Genomic DNA, 22867 nt, shown 5'->3' with positions numbered 1-22867 from the left:
GAGATGTAAGTCATTTGATCCATGATCTATATACCCAAATAGAAACCACAAAATAGACAATGTAAGGAAAGAACAAAACCTTCACATGACATAGTTTAGTATATGTTATGGAGAGAGGTAGAAAATTAATTCACAAAATATTTTATGATTTGAAACATATATAAAGAAGAAGACAATGATGAGAAGGATTGGAGCCTTCATATGGTATTGATTGATATCTCATGGTACATAATGTTTATTGTTAGTGCAATTGTTTTGTCATTACATCAACGTCACGTAGGAGAATTTTCACTCCAACAATTGAGCGTGCACGTGACAGTGCCACATACAGTTGTATATGAGTGAAGACCGGTGTCACCATGTATAGTCCCAACATGGTAATGCTTTGGCCATGTGACTTATTTATCGTCATACAGAAAGAAGGATTAGAACCTTCATATGGCATTGTTTAATATCTCATGGTACACAATGTTTGTTGTTAGTATAGTTGTTTCGTTTACATCAATGTCATGTAGAAGAATCTTCACTCCAATGGCTGAACATGCACGTGACAATGCAACACACAATTGTCCATGAGTGAAGACCGGTGTCACCAGGTATAGGCCCAACATGGCAATGCTCTGTCCTTGTGACTTATTTATCATCATACAAAAAGCCAATCTAACTGGGAACTGCCTCCGTCTAAGAACGAATGGCAACTTTGTACTAGAATGTACAAAACATATTCGAGGGATGAAAACCCGAGTGCCTACCCGTGTACCTGTAATAACTTCTGCCTCCAGAACTCTTGCATGAAATGCCTTGCACACCAAGCGTATCCCATTACATAGACCTCGACTTGGATCAATGTTCTGTAGTAGAATTATTGGGGCATTCATTTTCAACTCCAAGCAATGTGTTGGAAATCCACCACCCAAGGTGAGACTATTTAAAAACTCCATAGAGTATAATAAAGGATCTTGCATCGAGTTTTCCGCCACAGAGTCAGCACTAAAGTATTGCACAACATCACCTTTCATTGTGTATAGGGCCTTAGCATTGACAATATCAACTTCAGAGTTTTTTGGAGCAAGGATGGCCCGCTCTCTGAAGTATTATGCATGGACCACATCTTTATCAATTTCTGAATAGATGCAACCTATCAATACATCCAATGAGGATGAAGAAAGCACCATGTGACGGGGGATTTCTATCATTTGTTCATCACCGATTGTCAAAGTCCCATTTCCTACATCCATAAGCCATTCTCTATAGGCAGAAGGCATAATTTGCAACATCACCACCTCCCAGACGCATGTTATGTGCCAATCTAAGAATCTTCACACGATTCCATAAGTGTGATCGACAAAGTGTAGCATCAACAATGTCAGCACGCGCTCCTTAGAACACCACTGGTAAGATCTGTCTGAAATCTCCCCCAAGAAGCAACACTTTTCCACCAAATGGATTTGTTGAGCACATGATATCTTGCAAAGACCTGTCCAAAGCTTCAAAGGCATATCGATGCATCATAGGAGCCTCATCCCACATGCACATTCTGAGCAATTCAGCAAGTTGACCTTGAACATGGATATTGCATGTGCTACAACTATCAAGGTCCAAGGGTATCTTGAATCTAGAATGTGCAGTGCGTCCATTTCGCAATAGCAATGCTGAAATACCAGAAGATGTTGTGTCCAATGCAACTTCTCCTTCTCCACGCACACGTGACAACAAACAATTATACAAATAAGTTTTTCCAGTCCCTGCAGGACCATCTAGGAAAAAAATAGCCCCACCATCAATAGTCAATCCATGCAACACTGCCTCAAAAGCAATCCTTTGATCTTCATTTAGACTCTGCTCCATTTCACGTGACACGGATAGCTCTTGCATTGTGTCAAGGCATTGCTCTTGGAAAAGCAAGCTATTTTCATCACGTGTCACAAAGCATTCATCAGGCATTGGAATTCCAGGAAATTCAGTTAAACTTCGTCCAAAAGTACCAAGAATATTATGAAAATCTCTCAATGCATACCCTTCAGCAACCTGTGTACAACCATCTAACGACTCATGTATCATCTCCAACATGTGTTGATAGTCCTCATCAAAAAATGTCAAAATCTTTCCCATAAGAGATGAGGGGAGGAGGGTTCACAAAACAATAGAATGGTCACAAACAAATGTCTCAATTGCAAGCCTGTATGTGTACTGCAAGCTTCCTCCATGCATCCGAACCATTCCCCATCATCTTCAAGGATACCCCTTGCAATGCATGCTGCCTTGAATGTTGGAAACAATACACCATTTTGCAGAGAGTAGATCCTCAAATGATTTACATCCTTTACAAATAGTCAAAAGCAAACGTACATAATATCGTTCACCTGCAAAGGGCTGCACAAAATACATCAGCCCAATAGTGTCCCCACGACGTCTCTTTGTCCATTTCTTGGAACCCGAATTCCACACCCACTTTTGAGGAAAATCAATGTACAAACTATCGTTTGCTTTAGGATTCTCCAAGTTGCATGTGAACCACTCTGTCAAAGTGGCCTTCTCTGCATTATCTCTTTGCAAGGCATCATTAAGTCTATCATTATCTCGAAAAGTCACCATTTGACCTGCCGGGACATGCACGCTCAATCTCTGAACAACTGGTGCGTCGTTGTGCAAAGGATATTCAAAAATTCTCCAGCAAGACTCAAATGTAGATACATAGCGGCCATCTGTGTATATGTCTATCTCATCAATGTTCACCCTTTCTGCATTACGTACCGATACATGGAATCTTACAGTTGCCCTATCATGCCCCTTGTAGATGTACTTATAGACATACTTGACGGGTGAAATTGTCGAGCATACCTCAACATTGATATGCGCATTAAATAGTGTTGACAAAATAGGATTATATGGCATAACCCATCGGTTATCAATAGTAGAACCCCTAACCTTGGCGGTGAAGCCATTGTTTCGTCGCACATAAACAGGGTAGCCATTATTATCCATGCTTGTTTGCTAACAAAATGAACGTGGATATTTTCTAATACATTGGCCATCAACCATGCAAGGAGATGAACTATTGAACTCACCGCATGGACCATGAATGTTACAACTAACAATGATATCATGCAGCACTAGAAATCGATTTTTATCTGGCAGCTCTGCACAAACCATCTTGTCATAGTCAAATGTTGATTGAGGCTTACATCGAGGATTTAGAATCAATAATGTATGAGAATGTGGCAAGCCTCTCTTTTGGAACTCCACGACGGACATGTAAGCCACCACTTTCCCAAAAATATCTTTCTTTAAGATACACTTCATCCTGCTCGAGTGTTTCAAGAAGAAAACCTTGGTGGTTATGTCTGGTCGATCAGAGGAAACCTGTCCTGGAAGTAATGCCTCATTTATTTCTAGCCATTTGGGGTTACATGTGAATGTGATAAATAGGTCTGGCTTTCCCTTTGCACGCACAATTGCCATTGCATCTTGATACAATTGGTACATGTGCCGAGGGCCGCCTATAAAAGATGAGGGTAAGACAATTCTTCGACCTGTAGACCGTCCAACTACAACATCACTCTCAGAAAAATGCACCATGTCAACCAAGCATGCATACAATTCTACCCTCAACGTCTGCTGATTTTTACGGACCCATGCAAGACGACATTCCTCAATGGCACAATCTGCATCAACCATAAATTGTTGAAGTAAACGACCCCCATGAAGCAAGCATGACTCTGTATCAGCAGGAACCTGCCGATATGTATAGTACTCTCTTTGAGTGACACATTGTCGACCAACCAAGGCATCCAAAGGGCCATGCACATTATCATAAGGAAGCTTGATATGCCATCCATCTTCTCCCCGTGGAAAGAAAAGAACATACAATAGTGGCATGTACGACCTGTGTAGATTTGAAATCCTTTGCAGCCTTCCATTTTGACAATGTATCAAAATGTCTCGATGGCCAATTGTTTGTACATCCCCTTGACCTGGCATAATCGCAGCAACCTCATTGCCAACAGGTATCAAGTACTACCTGGAAGTATTTCTATTCTCACAAATTGTCATTTTGATCTCCACACCAGGACTGTCACGTAACATTCTACCAACATTGTAGAAGGCATTTGCATACGGATTACATGATCGCATCATCATTGATAATGCTTCAAGAGTAGACAAATTCAAACCATCCAAGGCACTCATACGATTCCAAACCTCATGCTTAGTATCATATACATATATCTGTGCAAATTTTGGAGCCCCTGCTTCATGTGGTAGCAAAGAACCAATTCGATGGTACACAGTGCCATGCACACAAAAGCAATATGCACCAGACCTACCCATCAATGTCTCATCAATGGTAGCTCCAAGAGATGCAAATGCCATAACACTATTGTAACTCCTGATGTTTCTTCGGAAAGACCTACTGAAAGCATCACTATTAGTGAGTAGCCTCTCCAATACATCTAGCGGTCTTGCAAGAGGAAAGAGCGATATTTTCCCACCTTTGCAACAATATTTTCCCATTGATGGTGTATCTTTCTTCTTCATTTCACACGGCCAAAGACGTGCACCACAAAACTCACAGAAGGAGGACATGGTTCCTGTATGATCTGTAGGCAATGAGACGTGTATCAATGGTAGCATGGAAGGGTGGACACCTCGTAGACATGGATAGGCATGTAGAATGCAAGCAATTCCTCCAAGTGATGTGTCATGAACATACGGGACCTGTTCCTCATTTTGAGCGTCTATGAGAAGGCAAAAGTGTCTGTCATGTTGATGGCGCTGCTGTCTTATGTTGGAGGTGCGTTGCCTTGCCGGTTGTCGACGATATCTTCTTGTCGCATCCAAACATGAAAGAGTGTGTTGTCTTCGTCCTTGTCCTTGCATGATAGTTTGCAAAGGAACTTGTGGAATAGTAACATCACCATGGATAGAACCCTCCACAAATGTGGAGGGACTCCTACCACGACCATGGCCATTTGTTGAGCATTGCAAGGCATCCTCTAGCAAGTATATCGTACGTTGTATAGCGAGTTGACGTCGATAATTTCGTGCAACCTTTCGGTGTGCACGCACATGAGAGGAATGACTTGTAGATTCAGGAAGACAATGGCATGTGTCCCTTGTCCTCATAAATGCTTCTGTCAAGCAACAGAGAAAACACTAAGTTCATAATGAGTGCATAAGTTTTATCATTTTAGTTACTCCCAAATGCAAGCATAAAATATCCACAATACATCATAGTATTAATTAAAGTAGTGTACTTAAGGTAGGGAAGTTCCTTATCTATACTAACTTCCAAATGCAAGCATATAATACCCTCAACACATCATATTAATTGGAGTATTATACCCAAGGAAGGAATAAAGAGTGCACATGAGTTCAAGGCTTGTTTGATAGATCCTTTCTATTGCTTTTCCTTTCATGCATCCTCCCACTTCTTCTATCAGTAAGATATATTAAATTTAATAGACGTCATAAGATAAATTGAATATGAAATGACACCATTGGAGTTGAAGACTCACTTGTGAGACTTCTTGAAGGTTATTTAGCATCTCCTATCATTGATTCTCTCTATGACATCAAGAACAGATTTTTCATGGGTTCTTGCATGAAGAAGGAGAGAAAGGTTGAACCACCCAAGTGTGGCAAGACTGGTTTTGTTGGTTTTCTCACCCAATGTGGTAGATTGGCTTTTCCAATTCCTTCTCCAAATATTGTAGGTTGGTTCTCCCAATTCACATTGAAATAGTATGCTTAGGTATCAAGACTCATCGGAAAGTCTATTAGCATTGCCCGTATGACATTCAAAACCTGCCCCGTAATGGGGTCTTCCTATTGTGCTACAAAACGTGTCTATCATGGCTACTTGCATGACGAAGAAGAGGAATCTTAAAGTTTGGTAGATTGGTTATCAGAGTTTCTTGCCCCGTTGCAATAGACTGGCTCTCCCAGCTCCCTCTCCATTTTTGACTGCTATGCTAAGAGCAAGAGTTTCAAGGGGTCTTGCTTGTCTCATGCAATATTTCTTAGAATAACGTAAATGAGGTAAGGAGCTCTATGTTTTCCACTGTAATATGAGGAATCACTTGGGTTTCCTTCGAAATAGAAAATTTTGGGGTTAGTTTTTGTCACAAATTTTTTTGACCGTTGTACCTCTCTCTCTCTCTCTCTCTCTCTCTCTCTCTCTATCTCTCTCTCTAGCTATCTATACCTCACAATGCTAGGAATTGCATGTGCCATGTGTTTTTTTTTTTGAAATGCAGAATGCATTCTTTTATAGTAGGGAATGTTGAGATGAGGTTACATTTGGACTCTTTTATCTCTCTATATGGTGCTAGAAAATGTGTTTATCATGGCTACATACATTAAGAAGGAGAGGAAGCTTGAAGTTTGGTAGATTGGTTATCAGAGTTTCTTGCCTCGTTGCAATAGATTGGCTCTCCCATTTCCTTCTCCATTTTGGACAGCTATGTTGCCCGTGATTAAGAGGAAAAGTCTAGTTCATTGACATGTGGACATGTCAAGGGGCCTTACTTGTCTCATGCAATATTTCTTTCTTAGAATAACACAAATGAGGTAATGAGCTCTACGTTTATGACTATAGTATAAGGAATTACTTGGGTTTCCTCTAAAATAGAAAATATTCGGGCTAGTTTTGGGCACAAACTTTCTTGATTGCTCTCTCTCTCTCTCTCTCTCTCTCTCTCTCTCTCTCTCTCTCTCTCTCTATATATATATATATATATATATATATATATATATATAGTTTTTTAGGAATTGCACGTGCCATGTAGTTTTTTAGAAATATAGAGTGCCTTTTGTCATGAGTGTGAATCATGCACTTGCCTGATGTTAAGATATGTTGAGATGAGGTTGTATTCGACCTCTTTTCTCTTTCTCTCTCTCTCTCTCTCTCTCTCTCTCTCTCTCTCTCTCTCTCCCCTCTGTGTGTGAGTGTGCGTGTGCGTGTGCGTGTGTGTGTGTGTGTGTGTGTGCACGCACGCTTCACAAGGCTAGGAATTGCATGTTTCATGTGTTTAAAAAGAAAGAAATAGAGCGGCTTTTCTCATGAGCGTGAATCATGCACTTGCCTGATGCTCGGAGATGTTGAGACGAGGTTCCATTGGGCCTCTTTTAGCAGTTCAATATGTATAATCAATTTAGACATCATGGTAGCGTGATAGAACATAGGTGTAGTAGTCCCAATGGTCCCGAAGGCTATGGTGCAAAGGTGTAGAGAGGTAGCTACTGGTCAAAAGTGACTGAGAGAGAGAGAGAGAGAGAGAGAGAGAGAGAGAGAGAGAGAGAGATGTTTTAGCAGGTTGATAGACTAAATCACTCCAAAAGAAATCTTAAAGCTCTCAAGTATTGTAGCATTGATATTTTTTATCCAAGTGGTCAAAAAAGAGCTATGTTTAGTGTAATCCCACATAACTTTTACTTTTGAATTTACTTTTGAAATCATTATTTGAAGCTGAGAAAACTTACAAAGACATAGAGGATAGCTCATGGCCAAAAGTGGCTATGATAGAAAGAGGGAGGGGGGAGGGAGACAGTTGTCTCAAAAGCTATAATTTTCCTTTAAACATTGTTCAAACCTAGGTTTAGTGCATTCTCACTTGCAAATTTGGAATTCACCTCTAAATTCCAACTGGAAAGCAAGAACACCTCCAAAGCTTAAAGGAATTTAGGGTGTAAAAAGTTTCAAATATAGGCAAGGGTTTCCCTTTGCCACCACCCATCTTCACCACTCACATTTTGGGAAAAATCATTGTGTATTGGAGTGCTCAAAGATTGGTTTAGTGTACTTCCATCCATGGATATCTTATATTAAAAAAGAGGGCCAACTAATCTCAATCATGATAAAGTCAACCACACAACATTGACTGTAGGTGAGACCATTTGAACCATCACCAAATTAAAGGCTTTTGCTTCTCTTTCTGGTCCCAAGGGAAAACACACCACGTCAAAAGACCACCACTCATTGACACACAGGAAAAATCCAAGTTTAGTGCAATCCCACCTATGAATTTTGAGATCCACCTCTAAACTTTTACCTCAAGGTGATAGCACCAACGAAAGGTGATAGCACCCATGAAACTAAAAGCACCCGTGCTTTGGAGAAAAGCATCCTAACTTAAGTGCAATCCCACCTACGAATTTTGAGATTTATCTCTAAATTTCACCCCAAGGTGATAGCACGCATGAAACTTGGAGGAATTGAATTTAGAAATCTCCAAATATAGTGGAGGGCTAGCCTAATTCGTTGTGCCCTTCATCATCAGTGTTTTGGAAAAAAACATTTGGCTATGAGAGTGCTCTAAAAGATCAGCTTAGTGTAGTCCCACCTAACAAATTTTAATATTTACCTTGAGATTTTCATTTTGACCTTGAGAACACCATAAGGTGATTGCACCCACGAAACTCCGGATCCAGAATCTGCCGGAAAAGTGCGCGCGCGCGCGATTGCGCAAATCCGCACTGAACCAAGGCTCTGATACCAATTGAAGTCGCGGAGCGGAGCGTGGGTCGACTCTCTCTCTCACACACACACACAGTGAGCTTACACAGTACAGTACGCAGAGAGATGTTAGAAGGGTTATCTCCCAAAAATCCTTAGTATTCACAAAGAATATGTTAGTATATACAAAGAGTTAGAGGTAAGTGAGTTAGGCGGGCGGCCGGCCATATCCGCATAAGAGGCCACTTGGGCTTTAATCCCAACAGATGTACGTCTTGGTTCTGAGGATGCAGGCGATGTTGAGGATGTTGCAGGTCTTGCTGCAATGATTGCTGCTATTAGAGTTGTTTTGCCTACGGCACAACAAGATCGTTGGGATGTAAAGGATGCGCAGGCTCATGCATTGATCATGTTGTCTATGAAGTGCACCATTGTTCCTCACATTCGTTCAGCAAAATCTATAAAACAGGCTTGGGATATTCTATCAGGTCTTTATGCAAGCCGCAATGAGGCTAAAATTGCTTTGCTGCATAAAGAGCTGGAATCGAAGATTATGCATGATTTCAAGAGCACCGGTTTAGTGTAATCCCACCTGACAAATTATGATATTTACGCCTAAAAATTGTAATTTTCAAATTTTCATTTAGACCTTGAAATCCCAAGGCCAAAGGTGAGAATGGCATACAGTTTAGAGAAAACCTTCAACTTTAGTCAAGATTTTCCTCCGCCTTTGTTGCCTCGAATTCACTCGTGCTGCCTTGGATTTGCTCACTCTTTGGCTTCTTGCTTTGGGCCTTGTCAATGCGAAAAACCAATATATGGAATTAGCATCTTATTTTCTCTCTCTCTCTCTCTCTCTCTCTCTCTCTCTCTCTCTCTCTCTCTCTCTCTCTCACACACACACACACACACACACACACACACACACAATGTGTTCGGGAAAAATGTGTCTCGGCTTAACATCGTACCATTTTTTACCATTATAATAACAGACTTAGTTGTGGTGCAACTATGTCCAATATCACACGAATTCCTAAGCTTATACACCAATTCCGCCCCAAGATCGAGGAAAACAATACAAAAACACCCTAGTTTCCAAACTCTCCCCTTGTTAATAAAAAGTCCCGGTTGAGGGCAAGGCGAGAAGGCAAAATTCCACCCCAAAATAGAGAAAAAGTAGTGCAAAACCCTGGAAAACAACCAATTTTTAAAAAAACTTTCGATCTAGCAATCAGAAAGCGCCAATTGGGGGCAAGGGGAAAAGGTGAAACTCCAACCCTAAAAAATTGAGAAAATTAGTGCAAGCTTGGCAATAACTTGAGGGCAAAGGGAAAAGGCCAAACTCCGCCCCAAAAGCACGGGTGCAAGACAATCATCAAAGTACATGGGTTCGCCTCGCAACAATGTTTGGAAAAAATGTGTCCCAGCTTAATATTGTGTGGTTCTCAATGTTAAAAATTCCAATCAAGGGCATTTACAGTTAGTGATCTCTTTCTAGAGTGCCTAGCACACCAATAAGGCATTATATGTAATTTTATTTAAAAAATTCCCCTTGGCAAATTAAAGGAAAGGAATTCCGTATGAATGAAAAATGGTTTTCTATACTCCAAAAGCAAGGTGAGGGCAAGGGGAAAAGGCCAAATTATGCCCCAAAAGCATGGGTGCGAGATAGCCATCAAAGTACATGGGTCCACCTCGCATGGCCTGCAGTGTTCAGGAAAAATGAGTTTCAGCACAATATTCTGTCGTTCTCAATTTCAAAAATGCCGATTGAGGGCAAGGGGAAAAGGAGAATTTCTACCCCGAAAAAGAGTGTAAAAAATAGAAAAAATAAACTTATTTTTTGAAAATTCCCCCTTGGCAAATTAAAGGAAAGGAAGTTTGTATGTTTTAGAAGGTTTTTACACCTTAATGTCCAAACTTTCAAAACAACTATTTCCCAAAGTTTCATTTTAGGCAAGGAAAAGGCGAAATTCCGCCACAAAACCCTGGATAACAACCTTTTTTTTATATAAACTTTCGGTCTAGCAATTGAAAAGAGCCAGTTGGGGGCAGAGAAAAAGTGAAACTTTGCTCCAAAAAATCAAAAAAATATGTGCAAAGCTTGGCAATAAGGTGAGGGGCAAGGGGAAAAGGCCAAATTCCGCCCCAAAAGCATCAGTGTGAGATAACCGTCAAAGGACATGAGTTCGTCTCGCATGGCCCGCAATGTTCGGGAAAAATGTGTTTCAACTTAATATTGTGTTTTTCTCAATTTCAAAACTGCCGTGTTAACCCTCACGGCTCACGGACACCCATCACCTACGATGGACGCGTATTATGTATTTGGTAGAGTCAGGTACCGGGCTTGTCGGACCAATAGGGAAAGGTAGAGTGATCGCCGATGAGAGGCGCACTTTAACTTGGACATTCAAGGGATTAGTTGGTTAAGCATGGGCGCCCAAGTGTGAATGGGGTGAGCTCCTATAAAAGCCAACTAAACCTAATTTTTACTCATTCTCTCATTTGTGCAATTGAAGAGTGCTCTTGCTCCATCTCCATCTTCTTCTTCTTCACCTCCTTGTGTGTGTGTGTGTGAGAGAGAGAGAGAGGGAGAGTGTGTGTGCGATCGAGCATTACGAAGGCACGACGACGGCGAAGCGGTTGAGCGCGGCACGACTGCAGCTTCTTCTTCATCGCGGCGAGGAATCCACCACGAAGGCGAGCGTAGAGCGGTGAGTGACACACCCTTTGTTTTCTTGAGCTTGCTAGTTTAGGCTTGTTGTGTGCTTGGAGCCGTTTGTGGCTCGCATACGGTGTATTGGCAAGTCCCTTGCTTCGACAGTGCGGCAAGGAGCGCACATTTTTGGCGCCGCTGCCGGGGATATGCCCTACACTAAGCTCGGTTAGCACTTTACGCTTCCTTGTGGTGCAATTTCTATCATAGGAAAGGCAGGGAAGGAGTGTGTGGAAGATTTCTGTTTTTTGCGTTTTCTGCAATTGCTGTCAAGTTTCAATTTCTGCTATTGTCTGCGTTTTTTCAATTTCTGCAATTTCTGCATTTTCAAGTTCGGCGTTTTCAATTTCTGCAATTTTCTGCAATTTCTGCGTTTTTGCTGCATTTTCTGCAATTTCTGCGTTTTTGCTGCATTTTCTGCAATTTCTGCGTTTTTTCTGCATTTTCTACAATTTCTGCGTTTTTTCTGCATTTTCTGCAATTTCTGCGTTTCTGCGTTTTTTTCAATTTCTGTATTTTCTGCCTCAACAGAAAAAAAATAAAAAAAAATCTGAAAAAAAAAAAGTTTTTTGAGAAAAAAAAAATAATTTTGAAAAAAAAAATTTAAAAAAAATCCAGAAATTAAAAACGCGAGCGAGTGGGTGGCGATATTTTTCAAAAATAAAAAACGTGACTCTTAAAACGAACGGTTTGGTTTGTATAAAAGATAGATCGGGATCGTTTGCCCAAGCCCAAGCCCAAGCCCAAGCCCAAGCCCAGGCCCAGGCCTCAGTCCTCAGTCTTATGATATATACTAGACTCACTCTTATATATATACCCTACTCCCTCAAGAGAGAATGAGAGCATGTGGGACAAGTCCTCCACTCTCCTCCTTTTTCTTCTCACTTGCACCCTTAGACTTTCTAGTTTGGGCCTAGTTCCCTACTGGAAATTGACAGTTTTAGGGATTCCGAGGACATAGAGTGACCAAACGGAGGGCTGTAAAGCACGGCACGACCCTCTGACCGATACGCTCGTTTTGAGCTATCACACGGCCCATTCCACGACACGCTCTAAAAAATCTAGCAAAAAAACAAACAAAAGACACGTTAAAAACTAGTCACAAGGCCTCCTAGAGCAGCTTTTTGACACCTTAGGGTATCAAAAGCACATGCACTTACGCTCTGGGCGGGTGCTAGAACACGAGCATATTGAGGGTGCCTCTGTTCATACGGACACCCATTACCCATCCACGATAAGCTCTAGACCCTCAGCGGGGACACAAGGTAGCACCACCCAAGACCCTAAAATAGCCGCTAGTGATTCCTCCTCCGACTCAGAAATCATGGAAGCATACCCTACCCAAAACACTGAGAGAGAAGGCCATGCACCTCCCGAAGCTCCACAGCCTAGTACTAGTATGTTTAGCCGTTTCATGGAAACATTAGGTAGAGCTACTCGCTCGGAACCTGATGCAGATGAAGCACGCGAAGGGGGTGGGGAAGTGGAATCTCCTTTCACATCGCACGTGGACCCCACACCCCCAAAGAGTGTCCATGTGGATATCCTACCAACTTCTTACCAAGAAGGCCCTGTTGAGCTGCCTCCTTCAGAAGTTCCCTCTAGAGTACCGTTGGTGGCAAGTAAAACCACGGGGAGCAACATTGCTTCTACCTCACAAGAAACCGTTAACACGTCGACTCTAGAAGGATTGTTCATTAATGATCATTGGACATACGACCTCCACACTGAGGTGTTGACGGATCTACACTCTGGCCACGCCTACCATGTAGGATGGATAGAGATTGTACAATCCACCTCTAGTGCCACGAGCATCGAAGATCAACAGAAAATGATCTGTAATGTTATCCATGGCATTATTCAATCAGAAAGGCAAAACCGAGGGGTAAATATACTCTCAACTGGCCCCATGAGATTTCTGGATACGAGCAAGGCTCAACAGCCTACTCTATCTCAAATGGAGACTCCTCTAATGAGCCCCATGGACCCATCTTACGTCATTTCACCTGGGGTCTCTATGCAATCTGAGCCTCCGAGCGAAAACTTTAGCTTCCCTAACTTGGCTCAACCCTCTATCAAGGAAAACACAGTGCTCACTCCAGGGATAAGCCTGACAGAGAATGTACCGATGACATTTACGGTTAGCGCAGTGCCACTACCTAGTGTCGTAGTACCTAATATGGGGCCTCGACCATATGTGCCTCTAGCCCCTTATGCACACATGGCCCCCACACCTCCAATTGTACCACTTGCTTATGCTCCTCGAGTGCCGCTCCCTAGCTCTTATCCGAGTGGACCTATGCCCGGTTATGTTCCATATCCTGCATCATCTACACATATGCCAAGACCGGTACCCGTTCCTCTCCCACATATGATTCCAAGAGTACCTCCACCGGCCCTACCTCCTCACATAGGTGACTTGGCAGCGTTTGCTCAAACCATAGGTCGATCTATCGCGGAAAATATGCTCGAAGAGAGAGATACCGCGTCAGTTATCCAAGCAAAGAAAAAGAAGACACGAAGGAAGAAGTCGCAGAATACGGAAAATTCAAAGCCAAGTTCCAAAACAAACATAGGAACAGGAGATGACCCCGTGTATATGAATGACCTCGAGGATGATTCAGATTCAGTCGAGACAATGGAGACTAGAACCAATACCACAAAGGGAAAGATCGACAAGGAAAACCGTAACATGGGACCAAATGAAAACCGAATAAGAGAAAACCATAAAGAGCCTCTCAAAACACCACAAGTGTTTCCAAATCCAATCCAAGACCCCCAAGATAAACCGCAGGGGCAAAAAGGGAAGAATCGTAAAAAGAAGATTGGGACGTACCCAAACCCAGTAGACGAGATTAAGCAGGTGAAACATCTAAGAGGTTTAGTGGAGGAGACTCAAAGGAAACTAGAACCAGAACCCATGCATGTAAAAATTCATGACACAGTGTTTCCCACGCAAGTTCATCCAACCCACATGAACCATAGACCGTTAGCCATATCTAGTATCATCCAAGAAGGGAGTGAGGACAGGACATCAGAAAGTGAGCATACACCCTTCTTGTTGGAAAGGATGTTTAACGAAGGAATACCTGATCCCATTGAGGAATATGAGATTCCATCCTCACCAGTTCCTAGTCAAGGACCTACACCCTGCAAAACGCCAATGAATGTTGCCAAACTAGTGGACTTCATGTCTTCTGAGGTCCGAACCACGATCATAGCAAAGCTGTATGGAGATCCTGAGTTATTCCTTGCACTTCGAGCATTCCTTAACGGAGAGCTACGAATGGGATTACCGCAGTTTGCACAACCAAATAGGCCTGACTCGATTATGATTGATGAAGAAAATCATGTGCAATCACTTGACTTAGATGGACACGAGTCTGTGATCGAGGTACCCATTAACGAATTAGGGCAGTATTTTGAAGGCGATGAGTCTAATGCGACCCTACCCATCACTACCAAGGGATTAACTATAAAGGGAATTCTTGATGGTGGTGCGGGAGTTAGCATCGTTACAAAAGATTGTTGGGAATCCATGGGAAAACCCCGCCTCAGTGTTACTAACATTGTGGTAAAGATGGCAAATGGTACCATAGCCAAACCTATGGGGATGCTCAAGGATCTTAAGATCAAAGTTCTAGGATACAAGGTGCGACATACGTTCATTGTAATGGATTTCTCTAAACACCTTATGTCATATGAAATGATTTTAGGACGACCATTCATGAGGGAAGCACAAATGGTTCACGATTGGTCTAAAAATCATGTCTATTTGCAATTCCAAGACTCTGTCCTTAGAGTGGATTTGGTGACTGGTAAGGTACACCCCTTAGGGAGTAAAACCATTATTGATCATCGCTCTGACACCACAGTTCACTCGGCCCCACTACAATATTGTTACACTTGTAAGAAGGATACAGACATTGGCCAAGATTCTCCTTATATGGATGTGTTACCGGGTATGACGGAATCAGACAATGTGGATTGGGTCCACCTAGCATCAACCATAGACACTTGGGGAAATAGGGGGACGACCTGGGTAACACCTGAGGGGGATGAAATGCATATACCCTTAAATATGCTACAAGCAATGCATATCGCTTCTGACAAGACTCATCCTAATGTAACGAAGAAAACATACAAGTGGGTCCCTAAAGCTTCTTTAGTGACCATAACTAGTGCTAAAAAACAGAAGCCTTGTAAGAAACGTACCACTCGCTCCAAGAAAAGTAAGAAAATGTTGCGATGGATCCCTAAACGACTATTGGAAGCCCAAGGCTACTATCAAGGAAATGATCAAATCTGGGTGCCAAAACGTAGATTGTGCTCTTACCTATCACCTGACCCAAGTGAGCCCAATCCCGTAGCTCCAAAACGAATCAATGATCGTGGAAAGAAAAAAATCACAGAATGCTACACACCTAGTCCCGAGCTAGTTTGGGTACCAAAGAAAGAACGATTTGTTCCACCTAGCTCAGGAAGGGGGGAATCCCATGAAGATTCTAGCTCATCATGTAATACATCCATAGAGGTAAAAGCTTCTACACAGCCTCCATCTATAGTAGTGGACCTCCATGAAGCTACAAAAGAATCCACACCTCCCAGTGTTCAAGAATCACCTGATGAACCACTTCAAGTTCGATCCTGGGAGAGTACCTTACCACCCTTGCAGCTTGACGAGGCACCTAGGGTAATAGAAAACTACTGGCAAAAATCCTCACCTATTACCAACTGGAACAATTGGTTTCAAAGGGTGACAAGCTCATTTCAAACGGTATGATCTACCCAAGGAAGGGGGGAGTGTTTGCTGACAGTCATCATTCACTAGTTTCCCTCTCAACCTTTTTCCCTGACCTCTCAATTCCAATCTTAGGGAATGTACATATAAAGCTTTATACTCACAAAAAAAAAAAAAAAAAGAGCAAGAGCAATTAGCAAACGAGTATGCACAATAAAAGTCAAAACATTGACTCAGACCTACACATGTCACATTTGGTACAGTGAAACAGAAACCTATGCCATAAAACACCTTTGATCCTCATCACTTGAGTGATGGAGGGTAAGTAAGATTAGTACGATAGGAGTGTTTCTGTTTTAGAGTTGAGTGATTAGCAAAGATCTCTTTTCCCACTGATGTGCCTCCTAGAGGTATTGTTTTTGTTTCCTAGTGTGTACAGGAGCGTGTTGCTATTGATAGGATTTGGACCTTCATGGAACCTTTCTCTCGTTCACTCTTCAAATCAAGCGCGACCATCAACACAAACTGGTGTTTCTTGTCCATTATCATTGCCCTTATCTTTTTTGCATCCATGTTTGTCTGCTTTGATTGTGATTGGTAGCATACTATTCAGCGCATTGGCTTAGTATCCAACATTTAATTCAATGCAATCTTTTGTCATAATCACTTGTTTAGGTGTAAAAATCAAGCAGTCCGACTAAGCTAGTTTGACCAAGCTAGGTATTAGAAATCTTCTCTTAATACCATGGGGAATGCCTTCCTAATAAACAATGGTTACTTAGGTTCTTAATCCGATTTAGGCAGCATTGTATGAAATGTACTAGGGCTTTCTAGTGGGCTTAACCCTATCGACCTTTAGCTTAAGTATTATAAAGGGAGTTTACTAATGTGATGAGCCTGGGGAGTGTAACAGTGTTATATGACCTCCCAAAGTTACAAAATTAAAATGATGAAAATGAACAAACAAAAAATCAAAGTGCTACAATGTAAAATTTTAAGCTGGAAGAGAAATCTCAGCTTGATTTGGTACTTCACTCACATGTATTGCCTATGGTACTAGAGCCCTAGAGGTTCCCAGTGTGGGCGCTTTTCCTTGAAAAGCAAAAAACCCAAGGCATACAAAATAAGCACACACATCATAATTGAATCACTGTGAAAAGACCTTGGGGGGTCAAAGAAAAAGTAATCAGCCAGGCGATGATTTCATGAGAAATTCCTTTTATGGTAGCTTAACTACAAGGTTTTCTAGATATAGCCTCTAGTCAGCCCTCGAACATGAATACCTGGCTCTCGCGATTAAACAACTTAATTGACCACAGAAAGTTAAGAAGCTTACCCATGGTATTAATATTCGATCTCTAGTGCTTTTCGACCGTCAAATTAGCGACCCCAGACTTGTTTAATTTTTTACCTTTACATCTGTTTATGCATTTGATTACATTGAAATTTAATGTTCATTGCTAACAAATTGTTTGAAATTCTTTGACCAATCAATGTGTCTACCTAAAACTGCATATGCTTTTTAAGAGAATGCAATTACTGTGCCAATGTTGTTTGATTTTGCAGTGACTGAAGAAGGCTAAGGACATTCATCTCAAATGCTCTTCCACCTCGACGACCCAGCTTCAACTCAATAGCTTCCGAGGACGGAATCTACATCAGGAAGGGGGGCATGTTAACCCTCACGGCTCACGGACACCCATCACCTACGATGGACGCGTATTATGTATTTGGTAGAGTCAGGTACCGGGCTTGTCGGACCAATAGGGAAAGGTAGAGTGATCGCCGATGAGAGGCGCACTTTAACTTGGACATTCAAGGGATTAGTTGGTTAAGCATGGGCGCCCAAGTGTGAATGGGGTGAGCTCCTATAAAAGCCAACTAAACCTAATTTTTACTCATTCTCTCATTTGTGCAATTGAAGAGTGCTCTTGCTCCATCTCCATCTTCTTCTTCTTCACCTCCTTGTGTGTGTGTGTGAAAGAGAGAGAGAGAGGGAGAGTGTGTGTGCGATCGAGCATTACGAAGGCACGACGGCGGCGAAGCGGTTGAGCGCGGCACGACTGCAGCTTCTTCTTCATCGCGGCGAGGAATCCACCACGAAGGCGAGCGTAGAGCGGTGAGTGACACACCCTTTGTTTTCTTGAGCTTGCTAGTTTAGGCTTGTTGTGTGCTTGGAGCCGTTTGTGGCTCGCATACGGTGTATTGGCAAGTCCCTTGCTTCGACAGTGCGGCAAGGAGCGCACATGCCGGTTGAGGGCAAGGCAAAAAGGTGAAATTCCGCTCCGAAATAGACAAAAATAGTGTAAAAAGTTCAAAAAATAAACTTATTTTTTCAAAATTTCCTCTTGGCAAATTAAAGGAAAGGAATTTTTTATGTCTGAAAAACATTTTTTACACCCTAAATATTTTTTGTGCTGCTTCATTAAGAAGATGCTTGTCAAAGACATCAGCTCTCTTGACTATGATATCCTCCTACACCAGACCATAAAAGCGCTAGCTTTTGGAAAAAGTGTTATAGCTAGCATATATAATTTTATTGGACTTTCAAGACAAACTTCCCAAGTTCCCCCTCTACTTCTTTGGAAATGGATTGAGGCATTGAAAGCACTGCTTCATGAGCATCTATACCAATTTATCAAAGGTCTCATCCTTACGATAAAGAAAACATATCCAGGTGAAATGATTGGAGTCATCAACCAATAACATCAAATAAAGGGCACTCTCACGTGATGGAACGTGCATAGGTACACCAAGGCTCCAAAATCTTCAAGGCTTACCGAATAGATTACTTTCATAAAGTCTCTCTATGTTGCTTCCCTCAGATAGCAGAACTACATCATTGCATTGGAAGTACTTCTCCACAAGTGTGTGCCATTTATAAAGGTCTCACAAGTCTCATCCCTATGGTAAAGAAACCATATCCATGCGAAACAATTTGAGTCATCAAAGAGCACCATGAATTACTTATATTGTGCCTACTCGCTCCTCTACTATTTTATTCAATTTGCACTCAGATTCTTCTACCAGATTCTCTCCCAAGGATCTCCTACCTTTACAAAAGTAAAGGTCGGAATTCTAACCCGCGCCCGTCAATCGCACTCAACCACTCCAACAAGCCCGCTGCATGGCTCACATTGGCAATCTATGCAAAAAAAAGATATAATGATTTGCCTCCACCCTAAACTCTGAGTGTCCCCTGCCCCCGTCCCCATCCTTGCGCGCATCTAACCACTCCAGCAAGCCCGTCGCCTTGCTCACTCTCACCTTTTATGGCATATAATGATTTGCCTCCACCCCAAACCCTTTTTATTGTCTCATGCACAACGCAAATGATTCGCGTTGGAGGGTAGACTCAATCACAATAAGTTTTGGATAGATTCTCACAATAAATTCCCATATTATGACTTAACGCAACATCATGAGCTTCTGTGAGGGAGGCACGGCATACCTAGCTCGGTACGATTGGGGGCAGGGGACTGCCGGCCCGACGGGGGAACCACTGGTCCCGTGCCCCAAATCGTACCTAGCTAGGTACGCGGTGCATCCTGAGCAAAAGCTCATGATGTTATGCATTGTATGAAAAACACTGAAAAAGTCTCCTTTTTCCTACATGAGAAAATTTCTAAATCTTCTTGTGAATGGACCCTTTTAAATAGCCATACAATAGGTTGGCACCAGTGTTAGAAAAAAACCGGGGTCTAGTGTATTTTAAACGGCTAAAATTATAAAATCCCAGTTAGATTTTGAGGTTGCCTTTAAGAAAACCAACAAATTTACACAAATTTTAGTGTAATTACCTTCAAAAGCTTCAAATTTTGACCTAAAAATCGGGACCTTATTTTGATCGGTTAGGAAAAATGTATTTTTCTAGCCCTGGTTGGCATGCATGTTTTATTACATGGAATTTCTAAAGATGCTTTTTTTGGAAGGTAGTAAAAGAAAAGGGAGAGGTTGCCACTTGGAGGAGAGAGAGAAAGAGAGAGAGATTCTCAAGCCACATCACCCGCTTCCTGCCTTGCATTGGGTGAGAGAGAGAGAGAGAGAGAGAGAGAGAGAGAGAGAGAGCGCGAATCCAGGGTGAGGCCTGTCCTCGTTTTCGTCTCCGGCTCACGCTCTAAGACCTACGACGCCGTCTCCTTCCGTCTCAGGCTCTCGCTCCAAGACCTGCGACGGTCTCTCTCTGTCCCCCTGGCTCTGCCTGCGAGAGCCCTGCTTCTTTCTTGTGTCTGTCTCTATGGCTGTCGCTCTCCTCGATCACAGCCTGCTGAGTAGGAGGATCTTGGATTCACCCCTACGCAGGTGATGGTGTTTGTAGATCATGCGAGGAGACAGTTTGTGTCTAGTGGGGCAGTCCTACAGGGGACGCAGGCGATGGTGTTTGCAGATCATGCGAGGAGACAGTTTGTGTCGAGGGGGGCAGTCCTGCAGGGGACGATGGAGGAGACACCTTGTTGCAAGCTGGACAGAGACTGCAGGGCACGATGAAAGGAGACACCTTGTTGCAAGGTGGACAGAGAAGACACACGCCGGACATACGATACGAAGCCACCATTGCTCTCATGGAGGAGGCAGCAGGAGTTGGTTGAGAGAGAGAGAGAGAGAGAGAGAGAGAGAGAGAGAGAGAGAGAGAGAGAGAGAGAGAGAGAGAGAGAGATAGAGATAGAGAGAGAGAGAGAGAGAGAGAGAGAGAGAGAAACCTTATTGACCTCAAGCCGCACACACAGCGAGCCGTGCACCTTGATGTTATCTTTCTCTCCCCCTCTCCCTCTCCCTCTCTCTCGCACAGACGTCAAGTTTTTCTTCTTCTTCATTCTCTTTGTCTCACTCTCACACGCTATAGCAGCAGGGGACCTCGACTGATACAATTTCAAGAAGCCCACCCTCCTTGAGATCTTCTCATGCGCTTGCCTTGACTGGGCTCTCCCGCGCCGTAGCCTTGATTGGGTAGCGCATGCACGGCGGGCAGTCCATTAAATGCAGCATGCACTATGAGCAGTCTAATACGTCTCTAAAGCTCGCAATTTGACTAGAGCATGCAATAGCTCAAAATAAGCCTCTTATTTGGGAGGTCGTGGTGCAATTGACAACACACCTTTTGACCAACCGAGATGTTCGTAACCCTCAAAACAAATGGTTTCTATCTAGACAAGTGGGTGGAAGTAAAAGTTCAAGGGAGACTTGTGGAGAAAAAGGTGGATCCTTTATCCCACATGGCTTATTCATCCCTTGGAGAAATAGGTTATAGATATAAACTCAAAACATATCTTTTATTATAAGACCAAGACCGTGACCATGACCATGACCAAGTGGCTCAGGGAAAATTGGGATTTTTCTTTTCAAATTTTCTTTTTTCCAAAAACAAAATGGTTCAAATTTTCTTTCGGTTTGTGTTGGCATTTTTTAAATATCATTTGTCCCTTAAAATATTCAAAAATTAACAAAAACAAAACATAAAATTAACACACAATTAGAACCTTATCACTTCTTTCTATAGCTATAGATGACTGAGCATTTGCATACAAATAGAACATAACTTTGGACATAACAAAAAACATCGCAATAATTCTAGAAAGTTGTTAAGAGCAAATTGTCCAAGGACATAAAGGTGTCCTGTTACTAATCTAGTGCTAATTAATAAAGAATAATGTGTCATATCGTGCCATTGCTATGCCAAGGGCCCCACATGTGAGCTTCGGACCACCACCTAGCAAAATGGTGTACCAAGCATGGGACCCAAGGACCATGCGTATGCCAGGTCCAATGCCAACCCACATTCCACATATGGTTTTGAGAGTGCCTACACCTATTGTACCTGCCCATTTACGTGATTTGGCATACTTGAGAGAGAGCCTAGAAGCAAGGCGGTACAACTAGCCAAGCTCATCCAAAAATTTGCCGGTGATGGAGACATTAGAAAGCATATTGAGGTATTTGAACACATATGTGATTCCTTGGAAGAGTCCAAATGAGAGGGTCTGCTTTGGGGCATAGATTCTCAAATCCAAAAATCCAAATAGGAGGAATGGGAGACAGTGAGAGATTTTATTGGTCGCTTGAAACATCTCAATTCTTTTTGTACCCCAAATGTGCATTGGAACAATAACCAGCTGCTTGATAGATTCACTAAAGGTTTGTGACATGAAATATCTACAATTACCTAATCCTTAGATGTATCACTACTTGGGAAGTAGTCACTAGCAATGCAATCAAATAAGAAGACAATTTCATGATTGCAAGAGAAAAGGTGTCTTTAGAACCAAACTTCAATAGCTCAAAAGCATGTGCTGAGTATGAGCCAATGACAATCTCACCCATTTACGTACTTGTATAGTTGGCAGGGAAAGCACTAACTTATCAGGAGTGAACCCAAGGTGTCTTCCCTCCCATGCTGCTGAGATTTTTGGCATCTTTTCATGGATGCGTTGTATCTGGATGCTACCTACTATTACTACAGGCACATGCTAGTGTGGTTGGAGCCCACCTCAGCCCTCTCAGAGGACCACTGGAGTGATAGGAAACTTGGCCCTCTTGACTTCTTAGGAAGAGAGAGTACGATCCGTAAGGCATAACATGATTTAATTGCGAGTCCATAATTCTGAACATACCAAGCTTTTTGTTGGACACACAATGGTTGTACACTCTATAGCCGTATATGATTCACATATAGTGAACCACTCTCTTCCCTCGAGTGGACTACTAAAACGAGTCTCTTAGTGTGTGTATCTCAAGGGTCCATTGCACACATTCATTCAAACTTTTGAAAGTTGTACTACCCATGCACAAGCTTAACTCAAAGCTATAAGAGAGCCCCTTTGTACTATCTTGGATCTAGTTTAATGATAAAGGTCCGTCTACATTATAAATTTTTTGTAATGTGTAGTTGCTAAGTTAATCATGAATGCTACTTTGCTTAATCTTCCATAGGCCCCAACAAGGTAGAGCAAGGAAAGGT

General features: G+C 42.3%; 1 protein-coding gene across 1 annotated transcript; it reads right to left on the bottom strand.

Moving 5' to 3' along the window:
• Positions 1–434: 434 nt before the first annotated feature.
• LOC147428860 (uncharacterized) lies at positions 435–5124 on the bottom strand. The gene is made up of 6 exons (XM_086496111.1): positions 4068–5124; positions 3454–3974; positions 3097–3363; positions 2350–2994; positions 1478–2028; positions 435–1086 (listed from the first exon to the last, which is right to left on the bottom strand). The coding sequence occupies exons 1-6, from the start codon at positions 5122–5124 to the stop codon at positions 435–437; spliced, it is 3693 nt and encodes a 1230-aa protein (XP_086352237.1).
• Positions 5125–22867: the final 17743 nt, after the last annotated feature.

Source organism: Adiantum capillus-veneris, chromosome 22 (genome assembly GCF_014529385.1).
Source record: "Adiantum capillus-veneris isolate H3 chromosome 22, ASM1452938v2, whole genome shotgun sequence".
NCBI classification, from domain to species: Eukaryota; Viridiplantae; Streptophyta; class Polypodiopsida; order Polypodiales; family Pteridaceae; genus Adiantum; species Adiantum capillus-veneris.
This window is presented reverse-complemented; position numbering and strand designations above follow the sequence as displayed.